Raw genomic sequence first — 19,836 nt, 5'->3', positions numbered from 1 at the left:
ACAGACAATATTTTGACAGTTTTGGAAACTTTACTGTTTTCTATCCACTACTAATAATAATATGCATGTATTAGCAACTGAGACTGAGGAGCTGGCCGTTTACAATGGGCACCTTTTCATTCCAAGCTACTCAATACTGCCCCTGCAGCCATATTAAGTTTTAAGTAGCTGACTAGCTATTTATTTTCATGAACTGAAGTTCAATTTCAATAGGCGGACAACAAGTGGCTACGTAGTTAATACTTACTCACAAGGATTCTTAAATCGTTGCTAAGAATAATGAAAATGACTGCAGTTTCTACTGCTCATTGTTTTCAGGCTGGTTGTATTGGTGCTAGCTGGGTACCAAGCTAAAGCTAGCTACCCCAGCAGTTGCAGTCAAACAAATAATGCTTTATTACCGACACGGGATTGTAAACACATTGTTCGTGGCCAGTGTTTGCTTGTTTGCACAATATTTTTTTTTTGTACGGCTTTGACAGTGCTACTGATAGCAGTGGTGGCGCTTGGCTTGCACAGGCAAGTTCAGAACACACAACATTCTATAATATAACTGTTATTTGACGTGTCAAATGGTGTTATTTGACATATCCTTTTTGACACGCAAAGACCCATGCGGCGTTCTATAGTATGTCGTGAAGTGACGCAATTACTCTATAACTCCGGTAGGGCAACATCTGAACAATAGCACACTTGGTAACGTTAATGTGTACCGCTGCTCAACAAGCTGCGAAAGCCAACATCACCCACGACAGAGAACGGTTGATTGTCAAGGGCAATGTATTCCATTATCTTGGCATTAATGGATTTCGCCTTTGAATTGTCTCGCTGAAGTTTTCTTAGTCTTTCAAATGACTGCTCGAATTCTTGACTGCTCAATCCACACAGCAGCAGACATTGTGGACTAAGTTAGGGATGCTGTGTTGCACGTCGCCATTACGTCATGTACCTACCTACGTTATATAGGTATGCACGTCAGCTTTGACATCGGTTTTTCACATCAGCGTTAATCTAGACATCGGGCCAATACCGATGGTGGCATTTTTAGCTATTATCGCCCGATTCCCGATATGTTCGCCGATTTAAAAAATATATATATATATATATATTTTTTTATATCGTGCTTCCCTAACAAAATGTGGAAAAAGTCAAGGGGTCTGAATACTTTCTGAATATACTGTATGTTTGGTCTCATAGGCTGTGAGTGAGATCCTCCTTTCTTTAATTAATAGTGCTGAAACAACTTCTATTGAAGGCTGCTGCTGTAGGGGAGAGAGTAGGAATGGGCTGGTATTATATTAACTGTGTTTTTAGAGATAAAATTGTTAGGTTCAATTCATAGATGTTCATAGATGTTGCCCCAAATTAGATTGTATTACGTTGTTGTTTTGCAATGTTTTCTCTTGTATTGAGAAATGCAGTCCCCTGGCAATTTGCTCTGTTTTGGAGATGGTGATAAGTTTGTCCCCCACATCATCTGTCCAGTTATCCAAGGCAGGCAGGAGTTTTGCCGCTCAGGATAGAGGGGGTGGGGGATGTTTTGCAAGTTGTGGACATATCCATTTGCCCTCATGCCTCCTGGCCTTGTGAGTCCAACATTTGAACATGTGTTCCTAATTTTTCCCTGTAGAGTCCATGCTGTGCTTTTGAAATTCTTCCTAACCCCCCCCCCCCCACAAGTCCGCCAGAGCTCCTTTTTGAGCCATCTCAAGTAAAGAAGCAACAATCTGTTGAACTGATCGGTCGTCCATCCATTGCCTTAAATGGAGAAGGGCCTAAGGTTCAGAGTTTAGGCTGGGAATGATTGACTGTAAGGAAATCTGCTGAAAGAACCCTATGTTGGGATCTGTGAGGTTTTCTGTGACCGTGAGTAGGCTGGAGGTCTCTTACCCAAGGGGAGCGCCGACCCTGAACTTTCTCCTACGCCTCATGATCCAGGCCCTGTGGGTGGCATTTGTGCTGCAGGTCATGAGTGCAATGGAGTACATTGGATGGCTCACTTCTGCCAGTTTGGCTAAATTACAAATTCTAACCAAGCACAATAAAAAGGAGGAGAATTGAGAGCATGAGAGTTTCTGTGCTCATAGCTTCATACTAAACTTGAACGTAGCCTAGATGGAGATGTTGCCCTTTATTCCTGGCCAGTCACGCCATAATTAGCCTATTGCACAGTCATGCCATTTCTGTTATCCAGTGTTGAGTAATGAAACCTAGCTTTAGTATAGTGTTCTTATTGCCTGTCCCATGTGGAGAAATGGCTTGTGTGATTTGTCTATATATAGCCAGGCCCATCCTGTACAATATCGATTTGCTCCGGTCACCCTTCTCTGGGCATTTGAATAAATTGCAGTTGATGTTCTGTGGCTGTAGCCGTCATGGTCTTTCACAGTTGTGATTCGTTTCAGGAAACTAGGCTTATGTCACGCGTCATTACTTCACACAAATCTGGAGACTGAGTCGAAAAGAGGACACACAATGATTTTGTATAAAACATGCATATTAAATCTTCAAACTAAGGGCAACCATGGCATCCATGACAGAGGGGGAAGAAGCGTCCATCCATGTATACTGGTAAGAGTCTAGCTAGATACATTTTCAGATATGTTTCTAATTTTGTCAAAGTTTTCATTTCAAGCTAGCGTATTGTTAGCTAGCTACCTAACGTTAGCTGGCTCACTGTCAAGCTGACGTAACGTGTATGATCAGTGTAGTAATATTATTAGTATCTCAGCCATTTGCACTGCTAATTATAACCTAATGTTAGCTAGCTAACATTTAACCTGTTGAATCTAGGGGGCACTATTTTCATTTTTCGAAAAATAACGTTCCCAAAGTAAACAGGCTATTTTGTCAAGCCAAGATGCTAGAATATGCATATAATTGACAGTTTAGGATAAAAACACTCAAAGGTTTCCAAAACTGTAAAAAATATTGCCTGTGAGTATAACAGAACTGATATTGCAGGCGAAAACCTGAGCAAAATCCAATCAGGAAGGGACTCTTATTTAGAAACCTCTGCGTCCCTATTGAGCAGTGAATGAATAATCAACCAGATTCCTTTTTCTATGGCTTCCCCAATGTGTCTAGTGTCACAATACATAGTTTCAGGCTTTTATTTTGAAAATTGAGCCTGAACGTCAACATTGCGTCAGTGGTCAGCTGGAGTCTGAGTGTTTTGTGCGTAAAAGACAAATGCGGCCATGGTTTCTCTCTTTCCTACTAAGAAGCCATCTGTCCCGGTTGATATATTATCGAATAGATATTTGAAAAACACCTTGAGGATTGATTATAAACACCGTTTGCCATGTTTCTGTCGATATTATGGAGCTAATGGAGTTATTTCGGCTACAAAAATATGATTTTTGGAAAAAAGGAACATTTGCTATCTAACTGGGAGTCTTGTGAGTGAAAACATCCGAAGCTCATCAAAGATAAATGATTTAATTTGATTGCTTTTCTGATTTTCGTGACCAGGTTGCCTGCTGCTAGCTAGGCATAATGCTAGGCTATCGATAAACTTACAAAAATGCTTGTCTTGCTTTGGCTGTAAAGCATATTTTCAAAATCTGAGATGACAGGGTGATTAACAAAAGGCTAAGCTGTGTTTCGATATATTTCACTTGTGATTTCATGAATATTTTCTAGTAATAGTTATGTCCGTTGCGTTATGCTAATTAGTGTCAGTTGACGACAATGCTCCCGGATCCGGGATGGGTAGTTACAAGACCTGGTTGGTTAGCTACCTGCAGATTCATGCAGGGTAGTAACGCTATGAGTTGGGATTATGGTTCATTGATTAGCTAGCTAGCTACCTACATGTCTTAACAAAAGACTCCATTATGCAAGTAACTATTTCAATAGAATGTTTATGATGTCACTGCGACAACGGTCGATAGCCAGAGTGAATCTACCAGCTACGTCTATCTACTCAGATTTCAGAGGACTCTGGTCTGAGTGTGCCAGAGTGCAGAATAACTGACAAATTTACAAACACTCAACACCTGCTGAATATGACCGGTGTCAGTAAACGTTGGCAAAAAAGCTAAATTAAATCATTGCCAGCTGCACAGTTGCAGTCGCCAGAGCGTCCAGTGTGCGCTCTGAACGCTCCGTGAGCGAAACGCTCTCAATTTACGAACAGAGCACACTCTGGCACTCCAGATTAATTTACGACCACAACCTTAGTATAAGCCAGCCTTTAGTCTTGAAAACTTAGCCTCGCGTGTGAATCTTTAAAGAGATGGTTGGGGCTAAAGCTGAAGAGTGTGCGAGCGATACTGAATGGGTGTAGACCAAGAAGACCTCTTCATTAGGTACAAAAACATTTAAGGGACATTTTGTCAAATGTGAAGTTACAAGTTTATCAACTTTCAAAGCAGAATTACTTTCCCATTGTTCCTTGACTGTAAGTGCATGATATTTCATTTTCTACCTCCGAGTCTCTACTTTTATCCAATGTAAAAAATAAATAAAATAAAAAACATTCAAATTTTGCTACGTAAGACCGAATCCAACCTGTCGGTCACATTTTTGCTAAAAAGGTGTTCAGTTTTAAACACAACTGAATTTGAGCTAGCCACAAATGAGAGAATAGGCCTAAAAAGTCTCTGGTGTGTCACATTACATTACATGTATGCCTATAAGAAACTGTCTTTAGTGTGTCTGTGTGAGTGTTCCACTAGATTAAGCATGTAGTAGATTGTTCCTGTAGAGGTTTATGTGGGTGTTTTTATATGGATAAAAGCCTTGAGCGCCTGGTACGCGTGGTCCACGCGTGAATGCATGACGTGGGTGAGCGCAGCAATGGCATGATGAGTGTCGTTGTATGAGTGAATCAATCTGGCTAATGAGAGTGGGTTTGAATGGCCACTGATGGGGAAAACTAAACGTACGTTTCTTCGAGAGATGTGGGGGTGGTAGAGGTGTTGAAGTGATGGAGAGAGAAATATGAGAGAGTGTCATGGAGAGGGCGTTCTCTCTCTGGAGGACTCTGTGTTGGTGAGCATTCTGGGGTGGGAGGGGGGTGTGTTTGATGAATGCGACGCTACAGGCTTGACAATGGGCCGCCGCTGCTCTGTTCAGAAAAGCATTCAGGGCTGGATCAGCGCCTCTGTGAGTGGCCCTCTGATACATGTGTGTCTCTGGCCACCTCATTTCTGCAAACAGGAAAGGCGTGAGCTGCTGGCCCCTTGTTCTGCTGACTCCTCCATTGTGTCGGGCCACTGGCGAGATGGGCTTTGTGCTGGGCTTTTTGGGGATCTCGCCCCTACTCCTGTCCTACCCCATCTGAGCTTGACTGACAGTAGGACATGGAGCCAGAGAGGGGTTACCCCCCCCCCAGGAGAGGAGAGGCTGTGGGTAGAGGGGTCTTGCTGCAGTGATTATAATTCCTCATTATTAGCATATAGGCCTAGAACTCAACTCTGGACCTAGAAGCCAGTTTCACTGCATTTTTTCATTGTGCCCCTCCTAATCAGGGACTGATTTAGACCTGGGACACCAGGTGGGTGCAATTAATTGTCAGGTTGAACAGAACACCAGCAGGCTCTGGACTTCATAGGGTAAGAGTTGAATACACCTGGCATAGAGAAACATCATCCAGTGCTGTGGGGGGTTTGTCTGGGTGGTCATGCAGCCTCCATCCTTATTTTCCACAGTTCAGCTCTGGGACTGGCAGAACTAAATGATTTGATGAGCGGTGTGTGTGTGGTTCCTATAAGACTGTATTCTCTGTCTGGCAAAGCAAGCTTAAGTATTGTTGTGGTGTTGGGGGGATCGGATGCATGGCCAGGCTTACAGCCCGTCTGTCTGTCTGGGTGAGGGAGTGAAGTGTGGCCCCATCCCCCGGGCGTAGTGTGGCGCGTGTGCTCATCTGGCATGTTGTGCGCTGGGGTAATTCCCTCCTGGCGACTGTGCTGGGCTCCATTTCTCCCTGATTAACTGGTGCAGTGAAAAACAGACCAGCTAGCGGAGAGGAAAGAAGGTCAGGGAGGGAGGGAGAGAATGGAGAATGAGGAAAGAGGGGTGGCGATTCTGCCTGTGATGCTGCTTGCTCTGTCCTGTTTTCCCTCGTTCTTCCAAGCTCCCATCGTTCTCCTGAAAGTGATGCCCTCTCCGTGCCAGAACAGCCACCAACACTAGTCTTCCTTGTAGAGCTGGGCCATGTGGACAAATATCACGATAAATTGCCTGTATTGATGCGATAATGATAAATACAACCATACGTTTATAGCATTAATGTGGACCAGTTTTTTTTATTTTTTTACTACTACTAATTTGATTGTTGTAGCCATCAATTGTGTCATTAACAATCACCCATATTAGAAAACGTATTTCATTTCAAACATCACATTTCTCTTGAATTACTTATTGAATTAATTACTTATTGTAATGAACGATGTCAAATCAAAATTTGTAATGTCCCGAATACAATAGGTGTCGACCTTACAGTGAAATGCTTACTTACAAGCCCTTAACCAACATTGCAGTTTAAAGAAAATACCCAAACAAAAAAAAGTAAGACAAGAATGACAAATAATAGGAGTCTGCCTGTTACGCGAATGCAGTAAGCCAAGGTAAGTTGCTAGCTAGCATTAAACTTATCTTATAAAAAACAATCAATCAATCAATCATAATCACTAGTTAATTAACTGCACATGGTTGATGATATTACTAGTTTATCAAACGTGTCCTGTGTTGCATATAATCGATGCGGTGCGTATCGTTGCTCCAATGTGTACCTAACCATAAACATCAATGCCTTTCTTAAAATCAATACACAGAATTATATATTTTTAAACCTGCATATTTAGCTAAAAGAAATCCAGGTTAGCAGGCAATATTAACCAGGTGAAATTGTGTCACTTCTCTTGCGTTCATTGCACGCAGAGTCAGTGTATATGCAACAGTTTGGGCCGCCTATTTTGCCAGAATTTTACGTAATTATGACATAACATTGAAGGTTGTGCAATGTAACAGGAATATTTAGACTCATGGATGCCATCTGTTAGATAAAATACGGAAAGGTTCCGTATTTCACTGAAAGAATAAACGTCTTGTTTTTGAGATGATTTTCTGGATTCGGCCATATTAATGACCTAAGGCTCGTATTGCTGTGTGTTATAATGTTATAACCAAGTCTATGATTTGATAAAGTAGTCTGACTGAGCGATGGTAGGTAGCAGCAGGCTCGTAAGCATTCATTCAAACAGCACTTTGCTAGCAGCTGTTTATGACTTCAAGTCTATCAACTCCCGAGATTAGGCTGGTGTAACGGATGTGAAATGTCTAGCTAGTTAGCAGGGTGCGCGCTAATATCGTTTCAAATGATACTCGCTCTGAGACTTGGAGTGGTTGTTCCCCTTGCTCTGCAAGGCCCGAGACTTTTGTGTAGCGATGGGTAATGCTGCTTCGAGGGTGGCTGTTGTCGTTGTATTCCTGGTTCGAGCCCAGGTAGGAGCGAGGAGAGGGACGGAAGCTATACTGTTACACTGGCAATACTAAAGTGCCTATAAGAACATCCAATAGTCAAAGGTTAATGAAATATAAATGGTATAGAGAGAGAGATTCCTATAACTACAACCTAAAACTTCTTACCTGGGAATATTGAAGACTCATGTTAAAAGGAACCACCAGCTTTCATATGTTATGAGCAAGGAACTTAAATGTTAGCTTTCTTACATGGCACATATTGCACTTTTACTTTGTTCTCCAACACTTTGTTTTTGCATTATTTAATTAATTGAGGCTAAATTGATTTTATTGATGCATTATATTAAGTTAAAATAAGTGTTCATTCAGTATTGTTGTAATTGTCATTATTACAAATACATTTTAAAAAGTCGGCCGATAGGCTTTTTTTGGTCCTCCAATGATCGGTATCGGCGTTGAAGAAAATCATAATCTGTCGACCTCTAATAATAATAATGTCTTCATCATGTTGAGGAAAGATGCTGTCCTTGCACCACAATGTCAGGTCTCTGACCTCCTCCCTATAGGCTGTTTCATCGTTGTCGGTGATCAGGCCTACCACTGTGGTTTCATCAGAAAACGCAATGATTGTTTTGGAGTAGTGCCTGGCCGCGCAGTCATGAGTGAACAGGGAGTACAGGAGGGGACTGAGCACGCACCCCTGAGGGGCCCCCATGTTGAGGATCAGTGTGGCGCATGTGTTATCAGCAAAATGCCTGCGTTAAGTTATCAGTATGGTCGGGGGTGATAATCTTCGGTTTATCGTCCTAGCTGTAGCTGGCTACATATATGTTTAATGATAAATATTCAAAATGTGATGGCCATGCATCATTTTTGCGAAAAAGTTACTTTTAAGCTAATTTGCTTGTGTGGCTGCTAGCCCTTCTGTCTGTTGTTTCTGCCAAATGTATTGTACTAATGTATTTTTTTTTATCAAGAGAAACTATAGTTGCACGCCCCTTATCGCTTGAAGAGAAAAAAGACTTTCAATATAAAACACAGGCGAAGTGGTTTAAAATGCACATTTTGATTGTCTGCGTTTTGAAAATGCTGATTTCTGAAAGCTAATGCAAACCCTGCATATTTCAGCCAGTTTTTTTCCATCTCAAGATTAGAAAGCCAATGTCCCCTTAAAGTAATGTTAATCTGTAGTGACCTGAAGACACACTGATCTGTTGTGATCTCTCTCTCTCACACACACACACTCTTGAGCCAAAAGCCCGGTTGACAGTTTTTCATGGTGATGAATGGCGAGTACAGGAAGAGTTCCACAGCGTTCAGTATCTACGCACTCCACCATCTTAGCACCCCGTTCTAGCTGTGACATCTTGTTGGTTTATGACCGCCACACTTTTTTCTCTTTTCTTTTTTTTCTTCTCCTCTGTCTCTGTTAAAGGGTCACAAGGTGATTTTTATCCAGGACAACCTTGGCACATTTAGTTTATCATCCATTTTGGGTTGAGGCTCATAGGTTTGTCCCGTAAGTCCACTGCAACAGCTCGGCAGACGTAAACATGCTCTTCCACCATAATGGCTGTCAACACGAGGCAGGCGCACAATGACGAGTAGAGGGGGAATTAAGCTGATATGATTATTACGGGGTCCGCTGCACTGCAGGGAGGAGTGTCACCCAAATTGTCTATACATCATACATTAAAGGGTGATTAGGGAGGTGGTAGCGCTTTACACTTGTACCCTTATATACGGGTTGACAATGGCAGATTTGGACACTGATAAGCGCCTTAATTGGGACGCAGTGGCTGTACAGTAGCGTGCTATACATGAGAGCTCTGGGTCAGAGATCGGGGTCTCCGCTTCACAACGCTGTATGGGATTTGTCTGACAGCCGTTCTGAACTTGAGCACCGTGCGACAAAATGTTGCCTCCATCCCTTCTGCTAATTTAGCTAATTTCTTTTGTCGTCTGAGTGAGGGGGGAAAAAGCTATAAATGACGAGGACTCGATGTATTTTGAAAGATGAGGCGTTGAGGATTATAATAAATACTGCTTTGACGGCATATAGAGAAAGTCAAACACCTGTGAGTCCAAAGTTGCACTTCACATTTACATATGTAATATCTTGTCATCGTCTATGATCACTGTTTGGTGTACAGTTACAAGAGGACATGGCGTCATACCCTGGGATGACCTGACCAGAATGAGCCCATTTGATGTATTGTGAAGAAAATTTGCCATAGGCCACACACCTGAATGCACTCATGACTCATGCTTTTCTGAATTGCCTTGTGAAAGCTTTCGTTAACAACAAATGTGGCAAAGTACAGTAAATGTAAAATGCTTGTAAAATCAACATTGTAATGTTTGCATTCAGTCTTGTCAGGTGAACTGTCAATTTTCTGAACAGGAACTGAATAATTTCCCCATAATCTCCAAACTGTTCCCTTTTAATTGCTACCAGGGGTATTTGTTTATTTGGATCCCCTTCCCGGGGTCCACTAATTATGTATTACATATTTCTTCATTAAGAAACATTTCAATTTAGCCATATCCATATAGGGCGGTTTCCACGAGTGTAAGGGGTTAATTTGCTAAGATGGGGTTGGTGGGTGTGTGAGTCGGAGGAGGACGTGTGTGACGGGAATGAATATGTGCATAAAGGAGGTTATTTGTTGGTATGTAGTTAGTGTATTAAAAGACTGCATGTGTGAGAAAGCGGTAGGCTCTCTATTTCTAGCTTGTGTGTATGGAGCAGACAGTCCCAACAAAGCCCTGTCACCTCATCCCCTGCAGGCAGACACACTCCTCCTGGGTCCTGTGTCTGGCCCTCCCTCCCCAGCTCTAAGCCCTATTGATTTATATCCCCTCCAATTCATCACCTTTATCAGTGACCAGGGGAATATTGTAATTCACTCATTAGATATCAGAGAAGGCCATTTTAAACGGTCATTTTTTAAACTTGATGAATTGCACTTTTCTAAGGCGCTGTAGATATGACTAGTGTGACGACGCGTTTTGGAGGATAGAGGTGGTGGTGACAGCCAGGTATCATGATGAAAAATGTCATATTTTTGCCTCATTAACTTTGTAAAACAAAATTGTGGGATGCTGTTTCGGAGGAGGCTGTGTTCAGAGGCTGTGTGTATTCAAGGCTCAGTGGGGAGGCTGGCTAGGTTCGAAGCTGTGTCTATTGGCTAGGTTCGAAGCTGTGTCTATTGGCTAGGTTCGAAGCTGTGTCTATTGGCTAGGTTCGAAGCTGTGTCTATTGGCTAGGTTCGAAGCTGTGTCTATTGGCGAGGTTCGAAGCTGTGTCTATTGGCTAGGTTGTGTCAGACGGAGGCTGTGTGTCGTAGGCTACGTCATAGACTGGGTGTATCGTAGCATGTGTGTTGTACCCTGTGCCCTGTATTGGAGGCTGTGGAAGTGTGAGGGTCTGTGTCATAGTGGGTCAGGGTGTGTGTGTGTCTGATCCAATCAGGAGTGATTAGTCCAGACACTGAGCCCCAGCTCCTCCTAGCCATAGCAGGGATACACCCCCTTACACCCTCAGTCCCCTAGTACCATCTCCTTCCCCCTATTCCCCCCCCACCCACCCATCACCATTCCCGTCATACCCCTGCTCCAAGTACAGGAAGTGGTGGTAGCCATGGCCGCCCGTTCGTCCAGGGGAATGCGATGTCCTCCTCTTGTTGCGTTGGCTCCAGGTACCAAGGACCAAAGCTCTTCCAGGCTCTAGCAGGGGCCTTGTCAGTCAGTCATCCCCAGAGGGCCCATCATGGCTGCCTGTCTGTCTGTGGGGAGGTAACGAGATCGGCGGGTCGCGGGGGTGGACTGGAGGGAGGCGTTGCTGACTGTTCCTCCTGTCTTGCTTTAATCCACGGATAATGACCGAGTTTCTATTCTGAGCCACTTCCTAATCTGACTAATGGGATTTACCCTGCTTCTTCTTCTCGTTGTTTTGATATTTACATGTGTGAGGAGTGGAGTGCTGCTTGCGCTTGTGTTACGTTATGTGCTGTAGCAAGGCGTCTGTGTGTTCCGTCCCCTCGTAGGCTGACTCATTGGGGCGGCAGGGTAGCCTTGTGGTTAGAGCGTTGGACTTGTAACCGGAAGGTTGCAAGTTCAAACCCCCGAGCTGACAAGGTACAAATCTGTCGTTCTGCCCCTGAACAGGCAGTTAACCCACTGTTCCTAGGCCGTCATTGAAAATAAGATTTTTTCTTAACTGATTTGCCTAGTTTAAAAAAAAAAAGATTTTGAAATGTGATTTCACCGTAAGGCCCTTGATGAAGTATGTTTTAGGCAGTGGAATAGATGGTCCTGTGAGATGTTATTACAGACCGCTTTATTCGGTCCCATCAATCTCTGTCACAAAGACTCACTGCCCTGGTCCATGTTCATCGAACATATTACATCACTAGCTAAGAGTCCCATGAATGCATAACCGTACATTCACTAGTACACCTCACGAGTGCTGCATTTCCGTGGAGACTTACCCCCACATCAGTGTGTTGCCAGTGTTTTAAGTTAATATAAGCTCTATAGTGTTGTTGTGGATCCATTAGGCATGTGACATGAAACACACTGAGACTCTCGCTGCCGATAGGTATTCATCACAGTGGGAGGCCGTTCCTTTTATTACTAGAACAAAAGCGGTACCTGCTGCGTGCCAACCCGGGTTGCGACGAACCTGCCATTTGTACTTGTAGAAGATCCCAGACATTTTCCATACACACGCACACAAAGCGTATTTCTCCCAAATGTTGTGCATACATTTGTTTACATCCCTGTTAGTGAGCATTTCTCCTTTACCAAGATAATCCATCCACCTGACAGGTGTGGCATATCAAGAAGTTGATTAAACAGCATGATCATTACACAGGTGCACCTTGTGCTGGGGGACAATTAAAGGCCACTTTAAAAATGTGCAGTTTTGTCACACAACTCAATGCCACAGATGTCTCATGTTTTGAGGTAGTGTGTCGTTTTTAGAAAAGTTTGCAGTACATCCAACTGGACTCACAACCGCAGACCATGTGTAACCACACCATCCCAGGACCTCCACATCCGGCTTCTTCACCTGCGAGATCGTCTATGGGGGAGGGGTGCTGAGGATTATTTCTGCCCGTAATAAAGCCCTTTCGTGGGGGAAAAACTCATTCTGAGTGGGTGGGCCTGGCTCCCCAATGGATGGGCCCATGCCCAGTCATGTGAAATCCATAAATTAGGGCCTAATTCATTCATTTCAATTGACTGATTTCCTACTATGACCTAACTCTGTAAAATCTTTGAAATTGTTGCATGTTGTGTTTTATTACTAGCGTTACCCATAGACTTCCAGTCATTGTGCTATCTACTATCATGCTGGCAGATACCCATAGACTTCCAGCCACTGCCAGTCACACTTCATATGCAATGTAGGCTATGGGATGGCTAAGTGCACAGATGCATTGCACACAACACTACTGTAGGAATATGTGGGGTTTATCATAATTATGACTTTGTGGCTGTGGTAACTAGTGATGACCCTGATGGACAAACTTGGATCCTCTCAATCATGTGAGACACATTTGACAGAAGTACCGAACGTAACAAAAATTGTAGTACCAAACTGTTTGTTTTTTTACCGTGCAATACAATAGATTAGATTCCATGAAACAGCTGCCGAATTAGTGCAGTGTCCTTAGCTAACTAGCCATGTTGCGCTAACAAGAGAATATGCTAACAATGCTAACAAAACAATGCTACTGCCACCTTCTGGTTTGGAGTATTTTAACAATGCTGAGTGGCTGACGACTTCAAAGTCTTTGCTGTGTGAACACAAAAGAGATTTACTACCGACACTGTTCAGACGTGCTAAGTACAGTTTGACAATCCTACCGGTGTCTCTGAGCTATAAGAACTCAGGAGAGCAAAATCAACAACCTCTGCTTCATCAAGACTGTTGCTTTGTTAGAAGGTGTTAAAGTACCGGTGGCCTGGCTTTGGCCCCAGGTAAAAGCAGGTCCACTGGAGCCATGGACCAGTGAGACACGGATGCCGGACCGCATAGATGGAAACAGACAAGTCTCGCCCTTTTGGGTAAAACACTGGGGTAAATCCTGAATGGAAATGCGCCGTAGGAGTGTTCTCTGAGCCCCTACAGACATCCTGCCCTGTCTCACATATATCTCTTGTTTTAACACCCCATCCTCCACAAGGTGTCCCCTTTTATATGATCTCTTTCTGTTCTCTCCGTTCCTGGCCTCTGTCTATTGTCAGTTTATTTGGAGTAGGCAAATAAATTATTATTTGGAGTAGACAAATGTTCTTTCATTGTACTATGTCCACATTTCTTACCTCGATGCTTCCTGCTTATTAGAGGGAAACCTTTTTTTGATATAGCTGAGGGAAGACTGACTCAGGAGAAGAGACTGAATACTCAATGTGAGACTGTGAATGCTCAATACTGCTGGACATCACATTCTGCTGGATCTGCTGAATATATGAGACTTAAGTTCCTCTGTTTTTCCCAGACGGATCAGTCTGTATTAAAGGTGTCATTCTTGGAGTATGGATTTAGCTAGGCCTAATTGATATGTCTAAATTAGGGGGTGAGTCAGTGTGTGCATACTTGCCTGCATGCATATTTACCACTATTTTGAAAATGGCTCTCGTATCAGGTCAACTCTCCTCTGGCAGGTCTACTCTTCCCTATTTCCCAGTTCATGTGGTAGAGTGGTGCTGACACTAACTCAGCGGATGAGGGGTCTCCTATAGCAGAGCATGGAGCAGCAGGAGCTGTCTATCCCGGTGGAGGGAGAGTGGCAGCATGCTCTACCCCAGCCTTCTGGATTAAGACAGCCTCCTGCAGGGAGAGATGGAGCCTGGAGCAGAAGGCCTGCCGGTCAGCCTGATTTGAGGACGGGAGCAGCCTCGCTATCGCTTCGACATAATGATTGATCCCAAGCCTTAAGGCGTCCGCGTGCTTCCCATTCGAAACAGTTCGGAACAGTTTGTGCATATATTATGTCGACCCTTTGACGTTTTTGTTCATTTTGGCCTTCGGCAAGGTATTTAAAATTAAAATAAACTTTTGGCCTTTCAGGAGGCCGAAGTCGACGCCCTTTTGTCTGATTGGTCGACAGTAGGGATTCTTCAATGATGTGTTTGTTGTCATTTAACGGTAGACTGCACGTTTTCGCGCACATTTTTCACTTGAGAAATAATGCACCAAACATCTTAGTTTAGATGTCAAGTTGTGCAACTATGATCTCTGCAAAATACGTAAACATTTGTGACTGACGTCTTGAGTTATTTAAGGCGTCTCAAGATGGACAAACGGTACTATTGGTGCTTTTGTCTTGGTTTTTAAAGCCTTTTTAAGAGTGTATGCGAGCACACTCGTTTGCTTTGCCTGGCCTCGCTGAACCGAAGCATGTGGACGGCCTTTACCACAGCAGCCCTACTACTCAACCCCCACCCCTAGATCCCACTAAGAGCCTTACGGCAGACACAAAGCCAGACACAACAGAACAAACAAACATGGCCTTGATAAACAGACAGATCCGATCTGTTATCTGTCCTCATAAACAAACAGGCCGTGTCAGCTAATGGGCCTTTTTAGTTAACTGTCTGGGTTTCAATCTGAATAGATTCCCCACGGGGAGGGGAGGCCATATAGCTGTCAGAGAAGATAGAGGGGGTAGTCACTTTAGCCAGGGAGAAACCTGAACCCCCCCCACAGTTAACCCACTGTTAAACGGGCCCCGAATACGTGGATGTCGATTATGGAGCCCCCCCCCCCCACATCTCTCTGATTCAGAGGGGGTTGGGTTAAATGCGGAATGCACATTTCAGTAGAATGCATTTAGTTGTGCAACTGACTAGGTATCTCCCTTTCCCCTCTCCATGGTGGGGCTTTAACTCTTACCGTGCCACAGCTTAGTCAGAACACGGGGAAAGGAAGGAGAGGTTCTGGGAAGGAGCAGTGCATGGCCGTGGCACGTCTCTGTCCTCTCCTGGCTGCTAAGTTCAGTCATTACCCAGAGATCTACTTCTGGACAGTACATGGACGAGTTGGTCTCGTGCACCCACCCACCTACTCAGTGGCCTTGTGATTAGTGTCCGCCCTGAGATTGAAAGGTTGGGAGTTAGATCCTCGGCCGAGTCATACCAAAGACTGTAGAAATGGGACCTGATGCGACTCTGCTTGACAAGGCACTGTGATGTACACTCGCCCGGACAGGACGCTAGTCTTTGTACATCAAGCTGCCTCACGCTACAGAAACAGGAGAGAGACTCCTGCTGTTCCAGCTTGCACAACCCAAGGCTGGTGCAAGGCAACTTACTTACCCACCCATCCCGCTGTATCTAACACCGTATTTGATGTCTGGATTTCAGATCCCTTGTACTTTTTACCCTTTTTTCTCCCCAATTTCATGATATCCAGTTGGTAGTTAGTCTGGTCCCATCGCTGCAACTCCTGTACGGACTCGGGAGAGGCGACGGTCGAGAGCCATGCCTCCACCGAAACACAACCCTGCCAAGCCACACTGCTTCTTGAGAAAATGCTCCCTTAACCCGGAAGGCAGCCGCACCAATGTGTCGGAGGAAGCGCCAACTGGCCACCGTGTCAGCCTGCAAGCCCCGGTCCGCCACAGGAGTCGCTAGAGCGCGACGGGACCAGTCCATCCCGTCCAGTCAAACCCTCCCCTAATCCGGACGATGCTGGGCCAATTGTGCGCCACCTCATGGGTCTCCTGGTCGTGGCCGGCTGTGACACAGCCCAGGATCGATAACGGATCTGTAGTGACACCTATAGCACTGTGATGTAGCGCCTTAGACCGCTGTACCACTCGAAGGGCAGTTTTTCCCACTTGGATTGTTCTGCAGAGGCATATTGGTCAGGTCGGGTGACATTAGAGATGTACGATAGACAAACATCCATATTACAATAAATGTATAACGATCAATCAGAAATAAATTAAGATAATGTTTTGGGGAGGTACTAGACCTGGGGCGACATGGACAAAGTTTTATATTGTGATAAATAACTATTTTGCTCGAACAGTAAATACAACCATTTTAATATTTTTTCTGGGCTGTTACTTTACATTCATGGTAGGGCTCTAGAATTCTCTCCAGTGTCAGTAAGACAACTGAGGTCGTAGCCTATGATTAAAAAGTAAGAAAAGTAAGCTATTCCAGCTAACATATTGAGAGAATGCATGCTTGATATTTTTGATGTGCGACCTGTCAAAATAGGATCCAGAATTATCAGATTTATTTTTTGGCTCTTCAGAGAATTTGACAATATCTTTGTGCATATCGCCCTATAATCTATATTAGACACCATCTGAGGAAATGGGAACTCAAAACACCTAGCTAGATTGCCTCTAAGAGGGGAGAAATAAATGATCTACTCAGAGAGCTGCTACTCTCCCCTCTGTAACTAGAACAGCAACGTTGCTTTGAAAAATAGCATTTTTAAGCAACGGTCATATGCTTGTTCTTCTCAGAATGCATCTCTCCCTCTTCCATGTCACAGTAGGGAGAGTGAGTAATAAGTGGCTCATTCACACAGCAGCCAACAGCCAAAAGGGGACAGGCAGATACTTTCATAGCATTAATCAACATAATGCATAATGCACTGTTGACCAAATAATGGTTTTAGAACCATCTACAGGAACGTTGTGTAGACAAATGACCTACGTACGCAAATTGCTTCAGGTAAGCGGAAGGTGGAGCCGGTAATTTTCGGTTTACTGTCCCAGTTCTAGGTGACATTGACCCTTGGCACCAGGCCAGAGTGGCATCAGAAATTGGTGTGTGTGTGTGTGTGTGTGTGTGTGTGTGTGTGTGTGTGTGTGTGTGTGTGTTGTGAGGCGTGTGCGTCCTTCAAACGGATTTCACTGAGAGACATCACGGTTATACAGGTATTTGCTCCTCGCGCACGTGTGTGGGTGTGTACGTTTTTGTGCGCATACGAAAACCATAGGACTTTCTCATGAAGCTGCTCCTCTTGCCGAGTCGAGATAATACAATCAGTTTCTCTGGTATATGAGAGACGATGGCAATTTTAAATATTTATCTTAAGTAAACGGCCAGTTGCATGGCAGTTAAACTACAACAGGTGCCGTTTGTACCAAGCCATCCCTCACCTTTCTCCGTCTCTGCTTGGCTTCATTTTCACTATCTGTCCCAGCTGATATTTGCATCGGCCTTGTCATACCACGCTAGAAAATGTGGCAAATGAAAGTGTGAGACTATCAGTCTGCAGCTTACTGCGGGAGGTGTTAGAGGCTGAACTAAGGGTTCTCCAAAGTCTACGAGGGACGGGCAGATCTAAGAACTTGTTCGGGTGGGAAAGTACCTCCCACGTGGTTTCAAGGCACCTCGACTGACCCCCCCCCTTCTCTGTTCCCCTGCAGGTTGGATGGTTTTCCCCCAGCCCCGGTCACCATCATGAGCACCATCTCTCCCACCGACTTCGACAGCCAGGAGATCCAGCAGCAGTACAATGACATCAACAACCGCTGGGACCTGGCCGCAGAGACCGACTGGGACAATGAGAACAGCTCGGCACGCCTCTTTGAGCGCTCGCGCATCAAAGCTCTGGCAGGTAGGACGAGGCCCCAGGTGTTAGTGCCGGCGTCGGTGTGTCGGTGTGTGTGTGTGTGTCGGTGTGTGTGTGTGTGTGTGTCGGTGTGTGTGTGTGTGTGTGTCGGTGTGTATGACTAGTGTGTGTTCCCAGTCCACCGTCCTGTTGTGGAACATGACCAGCCACGCTGGTTGCAGTAATGTGGAGGCCCAGCAGAGGGAAGCACCAGGCAGACAGAGGCAGCATCGGCCACCTCTGTTCTCACTCTACCATTTTAAACAGACAAAATCTCTCTGTGGTCACACATACATACACGCACCCCTACTCACCCCTCAATGCTGGAAGCAGAAACTGACACCACGACTTCAAACTGTGGTATGTGATAGTATAGTGGTGAAGAGAGAGCGCTGTTTAAAAGTAGCCTCATCACACATTGAAAAGCAACCATTCTCCTTGTGGTAACAGACTCATTCAGACTGTTGGCTGTTTGTCAGCTACAGTAGGTCACACTGAACTGACTAACAAACTAGTGTGACCTGAGTAGTGGATGTGTCTTTTCATATAGTATTTGACAAGGTGTGTGTGCGTGTGCTCTTTACTCATCTCCTGGGAATGCCACTGATACCATCTCCTTTTGGCAAGTAGGAGCTTGATGTGCACATTCTTTGACATGCTGCAGCAGTTATCTCTCTCTGTCTCACTCGCTCTCGCTCTCTCCTTCTACACTTGTGTTCTGTTCTTTCATTCTCTCACTCCATTCATGGGATTCCCCTCTGTGTTCTTATCTGTTGACTAATCCTCTGCTCCCCCGACACAGCGAAGGAGGTGCTAACATCCCCTGTGCTCAGGATCATTTGCATGGGTTTCTCCCTTGTTTGTGTAGACTCATCTATGCACAGCTAGCTCGAACTGTCACGTCCAGGCCTCCGTAGTCTGAGGATTAGAGTCCTCTATGTCAAGTGTAGTCTGTATCTACGGACTACCAGAGCACAACAGCACTGTGACTCTCATCAGCAGCACTCTGGTTACCGGTCTGATTCCTGCCATGGCCTAGGAGTGCCTCCTTCCCTCAGCTGTTCATTTGAATATTTCCTGCTTGTGTGTTGGTGTGACTCATCCAAGTGTGTGTGTGTGTGTGTGTGTGTGTGTGTGTGTGTGTGTGTGTGTGTGGCCTAGTAAGATCTGACGTCCTGCGACGTCTTCACAAACCTGTCTGGAGTGTGAAATGCCTGGAAGGTAACATGGCAGGTAGGAACCAGGGTACGACACACTGAGAGACTCTGAGCTGTCAGAGGGACGGGGAGTAGGGAACACAGAGGGTGTAATGAGGCCCTGTGTAATGAGGCCCTGTGTAATGAGGCCCTGTGTAATGAGGCCCTGTGTAATGAGGCCCTGTGTAATGAGGCCCTGTGTAATGAGGCCCTGTGTAATGAGGCCCTGTGTAATGAGGCCCTGTGTAATGAGGCCCTGTGTAATGAGGCCCTGTGTAATGAGGCCCTGTGTAATGAGGCCCTGTGTAATGAGGCCCTGTGTGCGGCACCAGAACACTGATGCCACTGCACCCCTGTCTCACTGGGCCATGGTTCCAGTGGACCCTGCTCTGACTTGGAGCCAAGGCCTTAAGCACTTTTCAGTTGGTATTTACAGAACAATGGCTGACTGAACTAGATCACCTTCTCACAAAGCAACAGTCCTGAATGATACTGAGGTTGTTGATTCTGCTCGCCTCAAGTCTTTAGTGTCACACTCCTGATGGAAACAACACTGGAGCTACATTAGCATAAAACACTGCCGGCCCACTGGTGTGGGGTTAAGTGTCGTTGGAA

At 44.9% G+C, this 19,836-nt stretch overlaps 1 protein-coding gene across 3 annotated transcripts in view; it reads left to right on the top strand.

Moving 5' to 3' along the window:
• Positions 1 to 19,836, top strand: part of LOC118390395 (spectrin beta chain, non-erythrocytic 1-like) — a 108,630-nt gene that overhangs the window by 16,018 nt on the left and 72,776 nt on the right. For all 3 annotated transcript variants that reach the window (XM_052457332.1, XM_052457331.1, XM_052457334.1), the window contains exon 2: positions 17,841 to 18,031. In XM_052457332.1, coding sequence (XP_052313292.1) covers positions 17,875 to 18,031 — 157 coding nt within the window. In that variant the 5' untranslated portion in view covers positions 17,841 to 17,874. The remainder of the gene's footprint in view (positions 1 to 17,840; positions 18,032 to 19,836) is intronic.

Source organism: Oncorhynchus keta, chromosome 11 (assembly GCF_023373465.1).
Source record: "Oncorhynchus keta strain PuntledgeMale-10-30-2019 chromosome 11, Oket_V2, whole genome shotgun sequence".
NCBI lineage: Eukaryota > Metazoa > Chordata > Actinopteri > Salmoniformes > Salmonidae > Oncorhynchus > Oncorhynchus keta.
The sequence above is the reverse complement of the archived record's forward strand: the minus strand, read 5'-3'. Positions and strand labels throughout refer to the sequence as shown.